At 39.4% G+C, this 20477-nt stretch overlaps 1 protein-coding gene across 3 annotated transcripts; it reads left to right on the top strand.

Moving 5' to 3' along the window:
* The first annotated feature begins 1055 nt into the window (after positions 1 to 1055).
* Positions 1056 to 18215, top strand: sox10 (SRY-box transcription factor 10). 3 transcript variants are annotated; one of them, XM_061974452.2, is made up of 5 exons: positions 1056 to 1153; positions 14036 to 14845; positions 15402 to 15670; positions 15778 to 15903; positions 15964 to 18215. In XM_061974452.2, exons 2-5 carry the CDS (start codon positions 14418 to 14420, stop codon positions 16548 to 16550), a joined length of 1410 nt encoding a protein of 469 aa, XP_061830436.1. In that variant the 5' UTR covers positions 1056 to 1153; positions 14036 to 14417; the 3' UTR covers positions 16551 to 18215. The 3 variants fall into 3 exon arrangements, with proteins under 3 accessions (XP_061830436.1, XP_061830434.1, XP_061830435.1); XM_061974450.2 differs by having other exon boundaries at positions 15778 to 18215; XM_061974451.2 differs by lacking the exon at positions 1056 to 1153 and having other exon boundaries at positions 13917 to 14845; positions 15778 to 18215.
* The last annotated feature ends 2262 nt before the right edge of the window (positions 18216 to 20477 follow it).

The raw sequence follows: 20477 nt of genomic DNA, 5'->3' as shown, positions 1-20477 counted from the left end.
CATCTGTGAAGGCACCATTAATGCTGAAAGGTACATACAGCTTTTGGAGCAACATATGTTGCCATCCAAGCGACGTTACCATGGACGCCCCTGCTTATTTCAGCAAGACAATGCCAAGCCACGTGTTACAACAGCGTGGCTTCATAGTAAAAGAGTGCGGGTACTAGACTGGCCTGCCTGTAGTCCAGACATTGAAAATGTGTGAAGGCTAAAATATGAGAAGGGAGACTGTTGAACACCTTAAGCTGTACATCAAGCAAGAATGGGAAAGAATTCCACTTCAAAAATGTGTCTCCTCAGTTCCCAAACCTTTACTGAGTGTTGTTAAAAGGAAAGGCCATGTAACACACTGGTAAAAATGCCTTTTTTGCAATGTGTTGCTGCCATTAAATTCTAAGTTGATGATTATTTGCAAAGTTTGTCAGTGTGAACATGAAATATCTTGTCTTTGCAGTCTATTCAATTGAATATAAGTTGATTTATTCTCTTTTTATTTACCATTTACACAACGTGACAACTTTGTTTGTAGTTTAAATTGACACAAGTGCTTTATTCGGCAATATTGTTCAACAAAGGACACTTATTACATATGTTTAGCTTGTGTGCTATAGTGTGCTCAGCTGCTGTGTAGCTGCTACGAGTTTAAATTGACAAATGTGTTTTATTTGGCAATATTATTCAACAAAGGACACTTATTACGTATGTTTAGCATGTGCTGCCTATAGCTTAGCATGTTTATCTTTTGAAAAGCACTAAAATAGAATAAAAGACCAACATTGTGTGCATATTTATTTCTTGTATCGCAGAGCTTTGGTGCAAGTTGATATCATCCGATACTTCTTGTTGAGTTGATATCGGAGCGACATCAGTATGAGATGGGATGGTCCTCAGTGTTTATGGCTGCACTACGCACATCGTCGGGCGTGTTTTGTTAAAGGGCAGATATGATCAGGTTTGCTGTTCCTTTAAGATTTCACCTCCCTGCTGGGACTTTTCTCTTTTTTTCCCCCGCTGAGGGCCTCATACAAGGAGCCCTTTAAGGGCCGCTGCAGCCACACAGAGCCTGCATTCATCTGAGGGCTGCGAGGCCTGCACTCACACTTTGGGAACAACTTCAACATTCTGACGCTCCAAACTTTTCCTCCCTGCTGAAGTAAGAACTTTTTCTCCTTTTCTTACTTTGTCTGCTTCTTCCTTTTTTCTTTGAAAGATAAACTTCTGTGTTCATGTTTATTGCCGCTCAAAGACCAGGTTGTTGACTGCAGTGATTGTTATGTCGTCGCTGAGAAGGGAGAACAACTTTGACCTGTTCAGCACATTTTACAGTCTGGGTGATGATTCTAGTTCTAGTTCTAGTTCTACTTGATATTTATCTTATGGGGAAATTTACAACCTTTTTTTTTTCCCAATTGCAAGATTTTTTTCATTTTTTCTTCATCAATTTAATTCAATTAATGTGTTTTTAGTGATGTCAAGTTTGACATCAAATGAATCACACTTTGAATTTGGATGAATGACAGGCTGCTAAATATCTGAGTTATTGTGCAGAAATAAGTACAAAAGTACACTTTATTCACTAATTGTGTTCCAAAAGAGGTCAGTTAAAATAGAAACATACACTTTATTATTATTAAAATGTTCCAATTCAATGATTTGGTGCAGTTACAAACAATTATGCACAAAGCTAGTCAAGAATGTACAACCTTAAGGAAGAAAAATAAAGAACCTCAAACATTTGTATGCACGTACAACATTCAAAACCTTTAGTATGTGGGATTAAATTATGGAATGGATTAATGGACTAATATAGAATAGAATAGAGTTTTATTGTCACTATTACAGTGAACAGGTTCAAAGAACAAGGACATTGGAGCAGATCCCCTAAGGTGCATACACAATCATTTAGTTAGTTAAAAAAGACAAAAAAGAAGATATGCATCTATATATATGTGTGTGTATATATATATATATATATATATATATATATATATATATATATATATATATATATATATATATATATATATAGATGCATATCTTCTTTTTTATCTTTTTTAACTAACTAAATGATTGTGTATGCAATATATATATATATATATATATATATATATATATATATACATATATATAGATGCATATCTTCTTTTTTATCTTTTTTAACTAACTAAATGATTGTGTATGCACCTTAGGGTTAAAAAAGATAAAAAAGAAGATATGCATCTATATATATGTGTATATATATATATATATATATATATATATATATATATATATACACATATGTATATATATATATATATATATATATATATATATATATATCATTTAGTTAGTTAAAAAAGATAAAAAAGAAGATATGCATCTATATATATGTGTATATATATATATATATATATATATATATATATATATATATACATATATATATATATATATATACACATATATATAGATGCATATCTTCTTTTTTATCTTTTTTAACTAACTAAATGATATATATATATATATATATATATATATATATATATATATATATATATATATATATATATATATATATATATATATATATATACATATATATAGATGCATATCTTCTTTTTTATCTTTTTTAACTAACTAAATGATTGTGTATGCACCTTAGGGGATCTGCTCCAATTTCCTTGTTTTTTGAACCTGTTCACTGTAATAGTGACAATAAAATTCTATTCTATTCTATTCTATATTAGTCCATTAATCCATTCCATAATTTAATCCCACATACTAAAGGTTTTGAATGTTGTACGTGCATACAAATGTTTGAGGTTCTTTATTTTCCCTTAAGGTTGTACATTCTTCACTAGCTTTGTGCATAATTGTGTGTAACTGCACCAAATCATTGAATTGGAACATTTTAATAATAATAAAGTGTATGTTTCTATATATCCACACACATGCACATATCCATACATATGCATATACCGTATTTTTCGGGGTATAAGTCGCACCGGAGTATAAGTCGCACCTGCCGAAAATGCCTAATAAAGAAGGAAAAAAACATATATAAGTCGCACTGGAGCCCGGCCAAACTATGAAAAAAACTGCGACTTATAGTCCGAAAAATACGGTATATATACATATACACATATAACATTATTGCACATTATAGTGTGAAAAAATAAAAAGACATGACACATGAGGACGAGATAATATGATCCGGTTAAAAAAAAACTGTTCAATCTCAAAATGGTCACAAAGTACAAGGAGGAAGGATTCTGCTTACTTTAAATACATTTTAAAAAAACTGAGATATTATTCATTTCATTTGTGAATTGTTGTGTTGGGAATGTATTATTTGTAAACTGCGCTGCAAATTCAGAACGAGGAGCGAATACGTTGTTGGAAGTTAAAATGTGCAGGGTTAAGTAAGCTTTGCTTCTTCCTACTTCTTTTCAAACACGTTGGAATAAGAAATTAAAATGCGTGTAATATGTGACGGAGTGCATTGAAACTGTGTTCATGTTCAACTCAAAGTAACTTGAAAAGACCCATAATATTTAGAATAGATAGATAGATAGATAGATAGATAGATAGATAGATAGATAGATAGATAGATAGATAGATAGATAGATAGATGGATAGTACTTTATTGATTCCTTCAGGAAAATTAAAATTCCAGCAGCAGTGTACAAAATTGAGATTGAATTTAAAAAGTAAAAAGTAAATAATGGGGGAATAAATGGAAACAAAATAGAACAATATTACAATTGAATAAAAATAAAAAGCAACAATGAGAATAAAAATGTAACAGTAAAATAAGAATATAACAAGAGAAACTAGGCAGAATGGACTTTATTGTCATTATATTTGCATATAACGAGATTAAGGACTCCAACTTAAGGTGCGGTAGTGGGAACAAATATGGAATAAAAATTAATCACACAAGTAATAAAGATAAAAAATAAAAATTTGGACCCAAATGCAATTTTATTGTCAGTTTCTTATTGTTATTGTTTGCTATTCAGGAAGGTTTGAAAAATGTTGTGGGTCACTTGAATGCATCATGTTCATCTGCTCTAAGACCCTAACCCTAACCCTAAGGTTAGGGTTAGGGTAAAAAAAATGTTAAAAAGTTAAAAAAAAAGTTTTAAAAAAAGTTTTAAAAAAGTTTTAAAAAAAGTTAAAAATATTTAAAAAAAAATTAAAAACATTTTTAAAAAATTAAAAAAAATAAGAATTTAAAAAAAATTAAAAAAAAATTTAAAAAAAATTACAAAATTTTGAAAAAATTACAAAATTTAGAAAAAATTAAAAAAAATAGAAAAAAAAAAAAAAAAAAAAATAGAAATTTTAAAAAAAATTAAAAAAAAATTAAAATAATTTACAAAAATAAAAATAAAAATTCAATAAGTTATAAAAAAAAAAAAAAAAAAAAAAAAAAGCGTTTTAAGTTAAAACACGATTTTCAAGGTAAACATTTTTTTTCAAGGTAAAAAATGATTTTCAAGGTAAAAAAAAATTTTCAAGCTAAAATTTTTTTTCAAAGTTAAAAATGATTTTCAAGGTAAACAAATGATTTTCAAGGTAAAAAAAATTTTTCAAGGTAAATTTTTTTTTTCAAGGTAAACATTTTTTTTCAAGGTAAAAAATGATTTTCAAGGTAAAAAAAAATTTTCAAAGTAAAATTTTTTTTTCAAGGGTAAAAATGATTTTCAAGGTAAAAAATGATTTTCAAATTTTTTTAATTTTTTAAAAATGTTTTTAAAATGTTTAATTTTTTTTAAAATTTGCCAGTTTGTGTCTTCTCACTCACGCCTGCCCTCCGACCTGACCCCTGAGCAGATGACCAGCGAGTCCACGGTTAGGCCACAGCAGCACGTACACTCAAAACAAATGTTGTGATTCATCCCAAGATAAACTTGACGCATGTTTTGTGTCATTACTCGCTGGAGTTAACTCCTTATTTTTGACAGCATTATTTGAAATACGGTTCTTTCCTTCTACATAACTTGGTTTAAAGTTCATTGAACTTGGGTGTCCTGCGTGCGGCTCACAGCTCATTTTATGCACAGTCTAAAAAATACCGTCGCCAAAAAAGTGCAATAAAAGAGTAAAAAGGTATTAAAAAAAAGTTCAAATGTTGACACTACAATAGAATAGAATGGACTTTATTGTCATTATATTTGTCAAGACGTGGACTATGGCGTGGTTTGTTTTCCCATGGTGCAAAGGATTTGGACCAGACATGGTGTGAAGTTAAATACATATTTAATTTTAACACTCAAAAAAGGAATAAACAAAAGGCGCGCACAAGGGCTGAAGTACAAAACTTGGCTATAAAAATGGACAAAAAAAGGAACAAACAAAAGGTGCTCACAGCGGAGGTACAAAACAGAGGCTTGAATAAACAACAAACTTACGTGGCAAGAAAAGAGCAGCATGAACTGTGACCCGGACAGAGTAAGCAGCGTGTCAAGAGTGCAGAGCATGAATGTGATGTCGCCAGGCCGACCAACAGAAAATGAAAGGCTTAAATAACACAGACATGATTAACAACAGGTGCGTGAGTGCAAATGAATCAGGTGTGTGACAGGAGGACAGGTGGAAACTAATGGGTTGTCATGGAAACAAAACGGGGAGTGAAAAAACAGGAACTGACAAAATCCTAAAAAGCACACGGCCAAACAAAACATGATCACACAGACATGACAATATTAAGGACTCCAACTTAAGGTGCGGTAGTGGGAACAAATATGGGGTAAAAATAAATGACACCACAGGTAATAAAGAAAAAAGTAACAATTGAAATAAACAGACTACTATCCAATAAAAATAATAAGCAATCCTGTACAATATACAAACACTATAGAAATACCAAATACTGTGCAATATACAGAACAAGACAAGAGTAATAAATAACAATCAAAGGGTAATATTGCACAGTAGGGTATTGTATAAGTGTGATTTATTATTATAAATTACAGTTCAAAAACAAACGTGTGATGCAAGGTGTTTTTTTTTTAATTATCTCGCATCATTTAAGCCACACCCACTACATTTTAGAAGGAAAAAATATATATTTTCCATATATTAGCCCCACTGGACTATATACACCTTGTGAAATGAGTTATTTAAACAGAAATATTTAGTAAATGTTTATTATTTTATTATTACACATTACACCTTATTAATTATACCTTAATTGTTTCCAAACGGTGTCTGTAACACGGCAGTAAAACGGCTGATCGAACAAAACAGAAATCATGGTCATGGACCCACTAGCTGCGCAAGCTAGCTCTCCAATCAGCTAAACAGACTCAATAACTCCACGCTGACGTTTTTCTGAATTTACAACAATACAAAAATAATGTCATTGTAAGTTAATAATACTAACACAAACACTTGTAAACATGTTAGCTAATGCTAATGACGCTAGCTTGATTACATTACGAAAACACTCCTACAGACATCACACAAGGGACGTTTTAGTTAAAAAGAATAGTTTTAGTTATATTGTAAAACTTACAAACGTTGCTTGGACTGATGAATGAAGAATCCATACGAGTAGAAACGCTATTGAAGATTTTACTTCCGGTTTGAAGCATTAAAACACGAAGGACATTTTCAACCCGCAACACCCGCAGTGAACAAACTCATCCAAAAGATGGCAGAATAGCACAAACAATAACACACAATTTCAGTGTTTTCGATTAAACTATTGCTCGCAAATCATTGTAGCCAGTAGCGAAGAAAAATCCATAAATTAACTGCACTGTTTTATATGCCGCAGGGTGCAAAGCGTAGGAAAAAAAGTAGAGGCTTGTATTCCAGAATTTACGGGATTAGCATTACATCGGTGGTTGATTTTTGTTTTATTTTTTATTAGTGTGTTTGCTTGTTTATTTATTTTTTTAACTAATTGCATTATGGCCGTAAGTGAAGAAAAATCCACTAATTAGTTGCTCAGTTTTACAAACCGCGGGGTTTAAAGTGCAGGAAAAAAGTTGCCTTTTATAATCTATGAGAATTTTCAGACACAGTGTTACTGTTCAAACTGTGTGCAATGTTACAGTGGCCAAAAATATTGAATGCACTTGTTAAATGAAACCTCTGTCTTGTTTTTAATGAATACTTAGGCCTACGATGCTACTGTATTTTCATTTATTGTATTTTATTGGCGAGCCAAGTGTTTTCTGAGGTGGTTCTTGGTGGGAAAAGTTGAAGAACCGTTTATTTAATTGCTTGATATGGCGCTTTATGGAGGTTTGGCGATACCGTGCGTGTTCCTGATATCGCCGGGAAATCAAATGTTCCTTTAGGAAGAGGATTCCAGGTACCAAAACTAGCAGACCGCGGGAGGGAAGTGTAGTGGTCTCCTCGCCATGCAGAGTAGGAGTTGTGTAGTGAAGGGCGAGGTCAAACTCTCAGCAGGAAAGTGAAAAACATGGGAGTTGATTAAGTTGGCGAAACAAAGCGCTGAGTTGTGCGAGGCTGATTGACGGCACGTTAGTGGGCGTGAACCTGCGACACGCCGTCCACTGGACGGACGTGGCGGGGAGGCTAATTACCGCGGCAACAAGCGCACCGTGTCCCATCACTGAGAGGCATACATTTACACAGACGGACGGTGTTTATCCAAGACGCGCAGCGTAAATCCCAGCTCTGTGCTGCTGTGGTCTCACTTCCTTCCAACACTCGCTCTCCTGGTCTCACTTCCTTCCAACACTCGCTCTCCTGGTCTCACCTCCTTCCAACACTCTCTCTCCTGGTCTCACTTCCTTCCAACACTCGCTCTCCTGGTCTCACCTCCTTCCAACACTCGCTCTCCTGGTCTCACCTCCTTCCAACACCCGCTCTCCTGGTCTCACCTCCTTCCAACACCCGCTCTCCTGGTCTCACCTCCTTCCAACACTCGCTCTCCTGGTCTCACCTCCTTCCAACACTCTCTCTCCTGGTCTCACCTCCTTCCAACACTCGCTCTCCTGGTCTCACCTCCTTCCAACACTCTCTCTCTTGGTCTCACCTCCTTCCAACACTCTCTCTCCTGGTCTCACTTCCTTCCAACACTCTCTCTCTTGGTCTCACCTCCTTCCAACACTCTCTCTCCTGGTCTCACCTCCTTCCAACACTCGCTCTCCTGGTCTCACCTCCTTCCAACACTCGCTCTCCTGGTCTCACCTCCTTCCAACACTCGCTCTCCTGGTCTCACTTCCTTCCAACACTCGCTCTCCTGGTCTCACCTCCTTCCAACACTCGCTCTCCTGGTCTCACCTCCTTCCAACACCCGCTCTCCTGGTCTCACCTCCTTCCAACACTCTCTCTCTTGGTCTCACCTCCTTCCAACACTCTCTCTCTTGGTCTCACCTCCTTCCAACACTCGCTCTCCTGGTCTCACCTCCTTCCAACACCCGCTCTCCTGGTCTCACCTCCTTCCAACACTCTCTCTCTTGGTCTCACCTCCTTCCAACACTCTCTCTCTTGGTCTCACCTCCTTCCAACACTCTCTCTCCTGGTCTCACCTCCTTCCAACACCCGCTCTCCTGGTCTCACTTCCTTCCAACACCCGCTCTCCTGGTCTCACTTCCTTCCAACACTCGCTCTCCTGGTCTCACCTCCTTCCAACACTCTATTTTATACCTGCATTGTCCTTTCCATCTTTTCCACCATTTGTAAGTGAGCTACGGTGTGGAACAATTGTGGATCATTAAAGTTTGTCAAAGTATAATTCTTACCGTATTTCCAGACTATATATTGCACCGGTATATAAGCCACACCCACTAAATGTTAGAAGAAAAATACATTTTCCATATATTAGCCGCACTGGACTATAAGCCGCAGATATAAATGTTGTGAAATGAGTTATTTACACAGAAATATTCTGTCAATGTTTATTTACATACCTAATATAGGGTGTCTGTAACAAGGCAGTAAAACGGCTGATCAAACAAAACAGACGTCAGTTACTATGAATCGATTAACGTGGACCCCGACTTAAACAAGTGTAAAAACTTATTGGGGTGTTACCATTTAGTGGTCAATTGTACGGAATATGTAATGTACTGTGCAATCTACTAATAAAAGTCTCAATCAATCAATCAATGGTCATGGACCCACTAGCTACGCAGGCTAGCTCTCCAATCAGCTAAACAGACTCACACTGACGTTTTGGTGAATTTACTGAGGAATTTGTGAAAGTGAAACAATACAAAAAGAATGTAAGTTAATAATACTAACACAGACTCTCGTAAACCTGTTAGCATATTAGCTAATGCTAACGACGCCAGCTTCATTACATTACCATAGCATGTGCAAATATGCATGAAAACACTCCTACAGACATCACACATGGGACACTTTAGCAAGTAAGAATAGTTTTAGTTATATTGTAAAAACTTACAAACGTTGCTTGGAGTGATGAATGAAGAATCCATACGAGTAGAAATGCTAAGGAGGGTTTTTTACTTCCGTTTCTAAGCATTAAAACAGGAAGTACATTTTCAAACCCGCGGCACCTGCAGTGAGCAAACTGGTCCAAAAGACGGCACCACAGCACAAACAACGACACACCTTTTGCTTGTTTTTGATTCAAACTATTTAACATAAAACATTACGGCCTTCAGCGAAGGAAAATCCATAAATTAGCCGCACCGTTTTATAAACCGCTAGGTTCAAAGCGTAGCTCATAATACGGAATTTACGGTACCTGTATAATGATAAACCGTGCTAAAATTCCAGACAATTACTATTATCATTTACATTTTTTGTTATTGTAAAAGCGGGATTCCTTAGCAGGTGTTGAACAACATAACGATTCTTCTCATTTCCCAGACCATGCTAATTGCTAGCTAGCCTGAATGCGAGCATAAACACAGAACACATTAAAGGCCTACTGAAATGCCATTTTCTTATTTAAACGGGGATAGCAGGTCCATTCTATGTGTCATACTTCATCATTTCACGATATTGCCATATTTTTGCTGAAAGGATTTAGTAGAGAACATCGACGATAAAGTTGGCAACTTTTGGTGGCTGATAAAAAAGCCTTGCCTGTAGCGGAAGTAGCAGACGAGTAGCGTGACGTCACAGGTTGTGGAGCTCCTCACATCCAAACATTGTTTACAATCATGGCCACCAGCAGCCAGAGCCATTCGGACCGAGAAAGCAACGATTTCCCCATTAATTTGAGCGAGGATGAAAGATTGGTGGATGAGGAAAGTGAGAGTGAAGGACTAGAGGGCAGTGGGAGCCATTCAGATAGGGAAGATGCTGTGAGACCTGATATTCAGCTGGGAATGACTAAAACAGTAAATAAACACAAGACATATACAGGTAAAAGCCAGTAAATTAGAATATTTTGAAAAACTTGATTTATTTCAATAATTGCATTCAAAAGGTGTAACTTGTACATTATATTTATTCATTGCACACAGACTGATGCATTCAAATGTTTATTTCATTTAATTTTGATGATTTGAAGTGGCAACAAATGAAAATCCAAAATTCCGTGTGTCACAAAATTAGAATATTACTTAAGGCTAATACAAAAAAGGGATTTTTAGAAATGTTGGCCAACTGAAAAGTATGAAAATGAAAAATATGAGCATGTACAATACTCAATACTTGGTTGGAGCTCCTTTTGCCTCAATTACTGCGTTAATGCGGCGTGGCATGGAGTCGATGAGTTTCTGGCACTGCTCAGGTGTTATGAGAGCCCAGGTTGCTCTGATAGTGGCCTTCAACTCTTCTGCGTTTTTGGGTCTGGCATTCTGCATCTTCCTTTTCACAATACCCCACAGATTTTCTATGGGGCTAAGGTCAAGGGAGTTGGCGGGCCAATTTAGAACAGAAATACCATGGTCCGTAAACCAGGCACGGGTAGATTTTGCGCTGTGTGCAGGCGCCAAGTCCTGTTGGAACTTGAAATCTCCATCTCCATAGAGCAGGTCAGCAGCAGGAAGCATGAAGTGCTCTAAAACTTGCTGGTAGACGGCTGCGTTGACCCTGGATCTCAGGAAACAGAGTGGACCGACACCAGCAGATGACATGGCACCCCAAACCATCACCCAACCATGCAAATTTTGCATTTCCTTTGGAAATCGAGGTCCCAGAGTCTGGAGGAAGACAGGAGAGGCACAGGATCCACGTTGCCTGAAGTCTAGTGTAAAGTTTCCACCATCAGTGATGGTTTGGGGTGCCATGTCATCTGCTGGTGTCGGTCCACTCTGTTTCCTGAGATCCAGGGTCAACGCAGCCGTCTACCAGCAAGTTTTAGAGCACTTCATGCTTCCTGCTGCTGACCTGCTCTATGGAGATGGAGATTTCAAGTTCCAACAGGACTTGGCGCCTGCACACAGCGCAAAATCTACCCGTGCCTGGTTTACGGACCATGGTATTTCTGTTCTAAATTGGCCCGCCAACTCCCCTGACCTTAGCCCCTTAGAAAATCTGTGGGGTATTGTGAAAAGGAAGATGCAGAATGCCAGACCCAAAAACGCAGAAGAGTTGAAGGCCACTATCAGAGCAACCTGGGCTCTCATAACACCTGAGCAGTGCCAGAAACTCATCGACTCCATGCCACGCCGCATTAACGCAGTAATTGAGGCAAAAGGAGCTCCAACCAAGTATTGAGTATTGTACATGCTCATATTTTTCATTTTCATACTTTTCAGTTGGCCAACATTTCTAAAAATCCCTTTTTTGTATTAGCCTTAAGTAATATTCAAATTTTGTGACACACGGAATTTTGGATTTTCATTTGTTGCCACTTCAAATCATCAAAATTAAATGAAATAAACATTTGAATGCATCAGTCTGTGTGCAATGAATAAATATAATGTACAAGTTACACCTTTTGAATGCAATTACTGAAATAAATCAAGTTTTTCAAAATATTCTAATTTACTGGCTTTTACCTGTATATACTCTATTAGCCACAACACAACCAGGCTTATATTTAATATGCCACAAATTAATCCCGCATAACAAACACCTCCCCCCTCCCATCCATACAACCCGCCAATACAACTCAAACACCTGCACAACACACTCAATCCCACAGCCCAAAGTACCGTTCACCTCCCCAAAGTTCATACAGCACATATATTTCCCCAAAGTCCCCAAAGTTACGTACATGACATGCACATAGCGGCACGCACGTACGGGCAAGCGATCGAATGTTTGGAAGCCGCAGCTGCATGCGTACTCACGGTACCGCGTCTGCGCATCCAACTCAAAGTCCTCCTAGTAAGAGTCTCTGTTGTCCCAGTTGTCCACAGGCCAATGGTAAAGCTTGACCGTCATCTTCCGGGAATGTAAACAATGAAACACCGGCCGTGTTTGTGTTGCTGCAGTCGGCCGCAATACACCGCTTCCCACCTACAGCTTTCTTCTTTGCTGTCTCCATTGTTCATTGAACAAATTGCAAAAGATTCACCAACACAGATGTCCACAATACTGTGGAATTTTGCCATGAAAACAGACGACTTAATAGCTGGCCAATAGAGATGCGCGGTTTGCGGGCACAACCGCGGAGTCCGCGGATTATCCGCGGATCGGGCGGATGAAATAAAAAAAAATTAGATTTTATCCGCGGGTCGGGTCGGGTCGGGTCGGGCGGTTGAAATAAAAACAAAATTAGATTTTAAATAGATTCAGGCGGGTGGCAGTTAAACCAATTGGTAAATATATATACATAGTTGAATGTTGTTACCCACATACGAAAAACGAGCAGGCACCTGCAGCATATGCCACAACAGAAGAAAAAAAAAAAAAGAGATGGACACTTTTACGGAGCGGAGAAGGGACGCCTCGCCGGGGTCCGGGACCGAGGCCCCTTCCCCCGAGAGGGCCCCACCGGGAGCCGTAGCTGAGGCGATCCGCGAGAAGGGCCCGACGCACGTCCAGGGTCACCACCGCGCCCTCCGCACCGACACCCCGCCTCGTCCGCCTTCGCCGCGGCCGGCGTCACGCGCAGCAGGTAAGCAGCTTACCTGCCCGCCACCCCAGTGGCCGGGGGCTCGTAACAGGGGTCACTCCGCGCGCTCCGCCCGCGCAGCTTACCTGCCCGCCACCCCTGTTGCCGGGGGCGCGTAACAGGGGTCACTCCGCGCGCAGTGCGCTCACGAAAGGGGTGGGGCTCACTCTGGTTGATATAGACAGCAGGACGGTGGCCATGGAAGTCGGAACCCGCTAAGGAGTGTGTAACAACCCACCTGCCGAATCAACTAGCCCTGAAAATGGATGGCGCTGGAGCGTCGGGCCCATACCCGGCCGTCGCCGGCAGCGAGACGCGCTTGGAGGTGCGCTCAGCGCGGCTCCCATATGATGGTGTGCGTCTGGGCCGTGACAGCGTGGCACGCGAATGTCTGTGCTGCATTGGATCAGTCTCCTTTCTTTAACAGGCCAAAGCTTTATAACCTCACTAATGCCTTGCATCGTCTATATTAGATATATAACAACGGGCGGGTGCGGGCGGGTGCGGTTCTGATCAAATGTTACATCGGGTGGATGGCGGATGGTTGACGACTTTCTGATGCGGTTGCGGATGAAATAATTGCCTATCCGCGCATCTCTACTGGCCACCATGCTGTCTCTCTACAATCCGTGACGTCACATGCCGGCGTCATCATACCGAGACGTTTTCAGCAGGATATTTCGTGCAAAATTTAAAATTGCACTTTAGTAATCGTATCGGCATGTGTTGCAGTGTTAAGATTTCATCATTGATGTATAAACTATCAGACTGCGTGGTCGCTAGTAGTGGCTTTCAGTAGCCCTTTAAGGCTGTGAAAATAAAACTTGGTTAAAAGATTTCCGTGTGCTTTTTAAGCACATTCAACAATATCTGTGAGAAAAATGATAACCGTGACAATTTTGGTCAAAATGTACGGATCGATACTGAAACATTGATACTTCTGATACCAGATCTTTATGCTCTAATTCTCAAATAAAAATATGGATACTTCGGGGGGGGCCACCCCACTATCTGAGAAGTACTGTCCTAAAGGTACAAAGATGAATTCTTTCTATTTCAATGAGTTCTTCTCTGCTGTTTCAGGTCCGACCAGCTGGATTTCCGTCGCGGGACACACCGGCAAAAGAAACACGGGGCGGGTTTCAGACCAGCGGGCGCAGTTGGTGCACACAGCCGTGTTTTAGCAGGGAAACTGGGGTCCAAGGTGCGCACTGAGCCGCCTATGATACCAACCACACGGATGGAAAGAACTTTGATGTTCAACCCTCACAGAGTTTTACAAAGGAGGCTGAGAGTAGAGACAGATTGGCAGTTTATATTATAATTTAGCAGAGTTGAAAAGATCCGATACACGGACAGCCGTCAGCCCAAAACCGCATAACCGTAGGGACAAAAAGGAACAGGGAGAGTTTTAGGAACAGGTCTAGCACCCTCTGCACACCTGGCAGCGAGCGGGTGCGTGAAGATGTCCAGAGAGGAGCACAGCTTGTCAGACGTCGAGCTCAGCCCGAGCATGTCGGACGACAGTCGTTCCCGATCGCCCGGCCGCTCTTCCGCCGCAACCGGCAGGGGCGAGTCGCCTCTTCGCAGGCGAGGGCTGCCGGCGGGCGCGGACAACGGAGCGGGCGGGAACCCCGCCGAGAAATCCGACGAGGAGGACGAGCGCTTCACGGCGGGTATCCGTGACGCCGTGAGCCAGGTGCTCAACTGCTACGACTGGACGCTGGTACCCGTGCCCGTGCGCGTCAACAGCGGGAGCAAGAGCAAGCCGCACGTCAAGAGACCCATGAACGCCTTCATGGTGTGGGCACAGGCGGCCAGGAGGAAACTGGCAGACCAGCACCCGCACTTGCACAACGCCGAGCTCAGCAAGACCCTGGGGAAGCTCTGGAGGTGAGACAAGTGGTCATCGTGCCGACTACAGGGCACATTACGGAACCCACTTGATACCGGCAACAAAAAAAACTGTAGATTTTACGGGCAGTTCAGTTGCCAGAATTTTACAGTGAAATTTGTTGGTTTGATTTTTACGCCAAATGATTGTAAATTTAAAAACGGGATCACTCCTATTATTATGGTACAGTTCTGGTGTCTGAGCACTACGTTTATTATCGTAAGATCCACGGTTGTTGTGTGCACAGTGCAATACTGTAAATTGAAAAATGGTACCAAAAACTTTGCCGACTGAGCTGACGGTTTTTACCGTAAAATCTACAGTTGTTGTTTCTGCCGTGAATTACTCTAAATTCCAAAATGGTACGACTGTTATTTTAACAGGAACATTTTTCCGACCGAGCTGGCAGTTTTTCCCGTAAACGCTACGATAGTTGTTTTTACCCTGCATTACTGTAAATGGAAAATCGGTACCATTATTAATACTAACACAGAACACTGAGGGTGTTAATCATTTCTACCAACAACACTCATGACAGAGTCTTTCTCATTCGAGGCTTCTCAACGAGAGTGATAAGCGACCGTTCATCGAGGAGGCAGAGAGACTGAGGAAGCAGCACAAGAAGGACTATCCTGACTACAAATATCAGCCACGACGCCGCAAGAACGGAAAGATGGGTTCCGGGTCAGGAAGTGACGCTGATGGTCATTCGGAGGGTGAGATCAGGCACAGCCAACCCATCTACAATGGCCTCCATCTGGATGTGGCCCTCGCAAGGGGACCTGGGTCCCCTCCGGCAGATAGGCACCACCCACACGCTGCAGGTGGGATGCCGGCTCCCTCAACCCAACCAACTTGTATTCCGTCAAAGTGTTTCATTTAGTCTATCTAAATTTGGTTGCCCTGACCATGGTCTCTTATGTCTCTACAGGTCAGAGCCATAGTCCACCTACACCCCCAACCACACCCAAGACCGAGCCCCAGTCTGGGAAGGCCGGGAATGGCAAGAGGGCCTTTGGCAATAGTGTGATCTCCCGTGGCCCGATGGGAGCAGAAGGTAGTTCAGGTGCCGCAGGGCCTGTGAAGCCTCATATTGACTTTGGCATTGTCGACATAGGTGACATGAGCAGCGAGGTGATTGAGCCTTTTGATGTCAACGAGTTTGACCAGTACCTACCCCCCAATGGCCACCCAGGGGTTGGACAGATCGCAGGGTCAGGAGCCGCCACGCCTGCCACAACCGCATCCCAATACCCATACGGAATCTCCTCAGCTCTGGCAGCGGCCAGTGGACACTCGGCAGCCTGGCTGTCCAAGCAACAGCCGCAACACCACAGCTCCCCTTCCAGCTCAGACCCCTCCAAAGCCCAGATCAAGAGCGAGGCCGTCAGTGCTGGTGGTCACTTTTCAGAGGCAGATTCAGCCGGTTCTCATGTCACCTACGCCCCGCTGAGCCTCCCTCACTACAGCTCTGCCTTCCCATCCCTGGCCGCAAGGGCTCAGTTTGCCGAGTACGCCGACCAACAAGCGTCAGGGTCCTACTACGCTCACTCCAGCCAGGCAGGGTTATACTCCGCCTTCTCCTACATGGGGCCCACCCAAAGGCCCATGTACACTGCCATCAGTGACCCGGCCAGTGTGCCGCAGTCACACAGCCCCACACACTGGGAGCAGCCGGTCTACACGACACTGTCGCGGCCATGACAGACAACAAAACCAGAGGGCACTGGTGCAGGTCCGGCTCCCACGTCCAACCCGAGAAGCAGCAGCCGTGTTGGGGTTGAAAGTGGTCTGGGCCAAGGGGATTGGGCTGGCACCAGGGGAGGCGGCGGGGAGGAAACCCCGCTCTGCTCTCGCCCGGACGCAGAAATGCTGTCGCAGGTGAAGGATGAGTTTGGAGAATGGTACTTTTGAGGCGGATTACTTTGGTGGCAGAAACATCCGCCCTGGCATGTACCAGATTACATTTTCAGCAAGTGTCTACCGCTCCGAACACAACAAACAGCAGCGATTGAGGTTTATAGTTAGGTGATTCTAGGCTTCACCAGGGCAACCATGCTGCCCAACACCCGTCGAAGAAAGAGAAAAAACTAAACCAGGTTCTCATGGTTCACTCTGCGAGAAGGTGTCATTTTTAAAACCTTGACTCATCGTTCAACATGTTTGATTGTTTGGATGATGTACAAGAAGAATGGAGTGCCAAAGTCTTGCTAGCTCATTCAGATCTCAGGCGCAAGTAAGCGTTCATCCAGCAGATGTTGGCCTTTCAGCAAACCGTCACGCTAACGGTGTCGCTTTAATCGGCACATTTGTTCTTGTTCCTGGTCCTTCTTGTTTTTTGTGTGCGCTTTCTCCACTCTGAATAAGCATAAGGAGCGTTTTACTTCCGTACTTACACTTTATTAAGTATACTACGTACACCGATCATTGTACACCATGTACTTACGTTGTTCCTAAGGACGATCATTGTACACTGTGTACTTAGTTCCTAAGGACGATCATTGTACACCGTGTACCTAGTTCCTAAGGACGATCATTGTACACAGTGTACTTAGTTCCCAAGGACGATCATTGTACACTGTGTACTTAGTTACCAAGGACGATCATTGTATACCGTGTACTTAGTTCCTAAGAACGATCATTGTATACCATGTACTTAGTTCCTAAGAACGATCATTATACACTGTGTACTTAGTTCCTAAGGATGATCATTGTACACCGTGTACCTAGTTCCTAAGAACGATCATTGTATACCATGTACTTAGTTACCAAGGACGATCATTGTATACTGTGTACTTAGTTCCTAAGGACGATCATTGTACACTGTGTACTTAGTTCCTAAGGACGATCCTTGTACACCGTGTACCTAGTTCCTAAGGACGATCATTGTACACAGTGTACTTAGTTCCTAAGGACGATCATTGTATACCATGTACTTAGTTCCTAAGAACGATCATTATATTTATCTGCTTCCTCTTCTTTCTTTTTTAATCGTTTGTCCCTCTCTTTCCGCTACGTAGCCAAGATTAGGGCTGGGCGATACGACTGAAAAAAGTATCACGATATTTGTGTTTTATATCGGTGATTATAGATAATTATTGATATTTTTATGACCTATCGAAAATAACTTCTTTTTTTTGACACTGAATTTATGTAACTGATTTTTTTGCGTTTGGATTTTGTAAACTGACATTTTTTTACAATCCAATATCATTGAAACAATTCAGTGTTTTAAAGTTCAGTGTATAAAAATTCTGTGTAAAAAAAAATTAAGTGTAAAAAAAATTCAGTGTATATAAATGTTTAAAAAAATTCAGTATAAAATCATTTAGTGTAAAAAAAAAATCTGTTTCAAAATTCAGTGTAAAATAAATGAATAAATTAAGTGTAAAAAAATTCAATGCATAAAAATTTATAGAGTAAAAAATTCAGTGTAAAAAAAATTCCGTATAAAAACATTTAGTGTAAAAAATTCAGGGTTTCAGAATTCAGTGTAAAATAAATAAATAAAATCAGTGTAAAAAAAATTCAGTGTAAAAAAAATTCAGAGCATAAAAATTTAGTGTATAAAAATTCAGTGCTGAAAAATGTGCTGCTTCAAAGAGCAAAACTCACTTCCGGTAAATTAAGGCTGAAGCAATGAATCCTGTCTCAGAATCAGCCAATGAGGTGTCAAGTTTGCAGTAACTGCCTTTTTTATGCTAGACCCGTGTCACGTGACTTCAAACTTGACACCTCATTGGCTGCTGAAATTGTCAGCATAATTTGATGTAAAAAAAAAAAAAATGTAGTTCACAAAATTGAAACCTAAAATAATCAGTTACATAAATTCAATGTAAAAAGCCTTCATAATGAAGACACAAATCAACCTTCATATTTGGGGTGCATCCATCACCATTTGGGGCGTGTTGGACCAGCGCCAAAATACTCTCTTTGGATTGCGAAGTTAAAAAAATCAAAAAAAATCCACGATGACTGTTAGTTGAGTTTATACGATGTACAAATACTACTTCTTTGTAACATCACCAAAGCTTTGACACCAAAAACATGTTCTAGGATAAATATGTAACAGTGTTCTATGACAAATATGTAACAGTGTTCTCGGATAAATATGTAACAGTACGATAAATATGTAACAGTATGATAAATATGTAACTGTGATAAATATGTAACTGTGATAAATATGTAAGAAAGAAACGTCTGAAACAGCGATTTCTCCCAATGTGACATTCCAAGCTACCTTGGCTAAACGACTTACTTAGACTAGCTTTTTGTAAACATGGAATCACAAAGATTCTCACTCTACACTCGCACCGATTCCACACGCTACCTTTATCATCTTTTAGTTTGCGTCTCGTGGAAGTTGGCCGTCTTCTGTGGCCACTGAGAGTAGTGAAGTGAAAGTGAAAGTGAAACGTCACAACTTTCACGTCACATAAAGTAGGATTAGCATTATAATAAATATTAACTGTGCCTTAGCATTTATTCTTGTTTGTCACACATTAATCACACAATATAGTATTATAATATTGTTTGTCACACATTAATCACACAATATAATATTATAATATTGTTTGTCACACATTAATCACACAATATAATATTATAATATTGTTTGTCACACATTAATCACACAATATAATATTATAATATTGTTTGTCACACAATCACACAATATAATATTATAATATTGTTTGTCACACATTAATCACACAATATAATATTATAATATTGTTTGTCACACATTAATCACACTATATAATATTATAGTATTGTTTGTCACACATTAATCACACAATATAATATTATAATATTGTTTGTCACACATTAATCACACAATAAAATATTATAATATTGTTTGTCACACATTAATCACACAATATAATATTATAATATTGTTTTTCACACATTAATCACACAATATAATATTATAATATTGTTTGTCACACAATCACACAATATAATATTATAATATTGTTTGTCACACATTAATCACACAATATAATATTATAATATTGTTTGTCACACATTAATCACACAATATTATAATATTGTTTGTCACACATTAATCACACAATATAATATTATAATATTGTTTGTCACACATTAATCACACAATATAATATTATAATATTGTTTGTCACACATTAATCACACAATATAATATTATAATATTGTTTGTCACACATTAATCACACAATATAATATTATAATATTGTTTGTCACACATTAATCACACAATATAATATTATAATATTGTTTGTCACACATTAATCACACAATATAATATTATAATATTGTTTGTCACACATTAATCACACAATATAATATAATATTGTTTGTCACACATTAATCACACAATATAATATTATAATATTGTTTGTCACACATTAATCACACAATATAATATAATATTGTTTGTCACACATTAATCACACAATATAATATTATAATATTGTTTGTCACACATTAATCACACAATATAATATTATAATATTGTTTGTCACACATTAATCACACAATATAATATAATATTGTTTGTCACACATTAATCACACAATATAATATTATAATATTGTTTGTCACACATTAATCACACAATATAATATTATAATATTGTTGGTCACACAT

The sequence above is a fragment of the Nerophis lumbriciformis genome, linkage group LG22 (genome assembly GCF_033978685.3).
Source record: "Nerophis lumbriciformis linkage group LG22, RoL_Nlum_v2.1, whole genome shotgun sequence".
Taxonomy (NCBI): Eukaryota; Metazoa; Chordata; class Actinopteri; order Syngnathiformes; family Syngnathidae; genus Nerophis; species Nerophis lumbriciformis.
This window is presented reverse-complemented; position numbering and strand designations above follow the sequence as displayed.

Excerpts from the sequence above, each read along its gene's own strand:
- sox10 (XM_061974450.2), top strand. The coding sequence starts at position 14,418 with ATGTCCAGAGAGGAGCACAGCTTGTCAGACGTCGAGCTCAGCCCGAGC. Across the intron at positions 14,846-15,401 it reads ACCCTGGGGAAGCTCTGGAG|GCTTCTCAACGAGAGTGATA; the intron begins GTGAGACAAGTG and ends TTCTCATTCGAG. Across the intron at positions 15,671-15,777 it reads GCACCACCCACACGCTGCAG|GTCAGAGCCATAGTCCACCT; the intron begins GTGGGATGCCGG and ends ATGTCTCTACAG.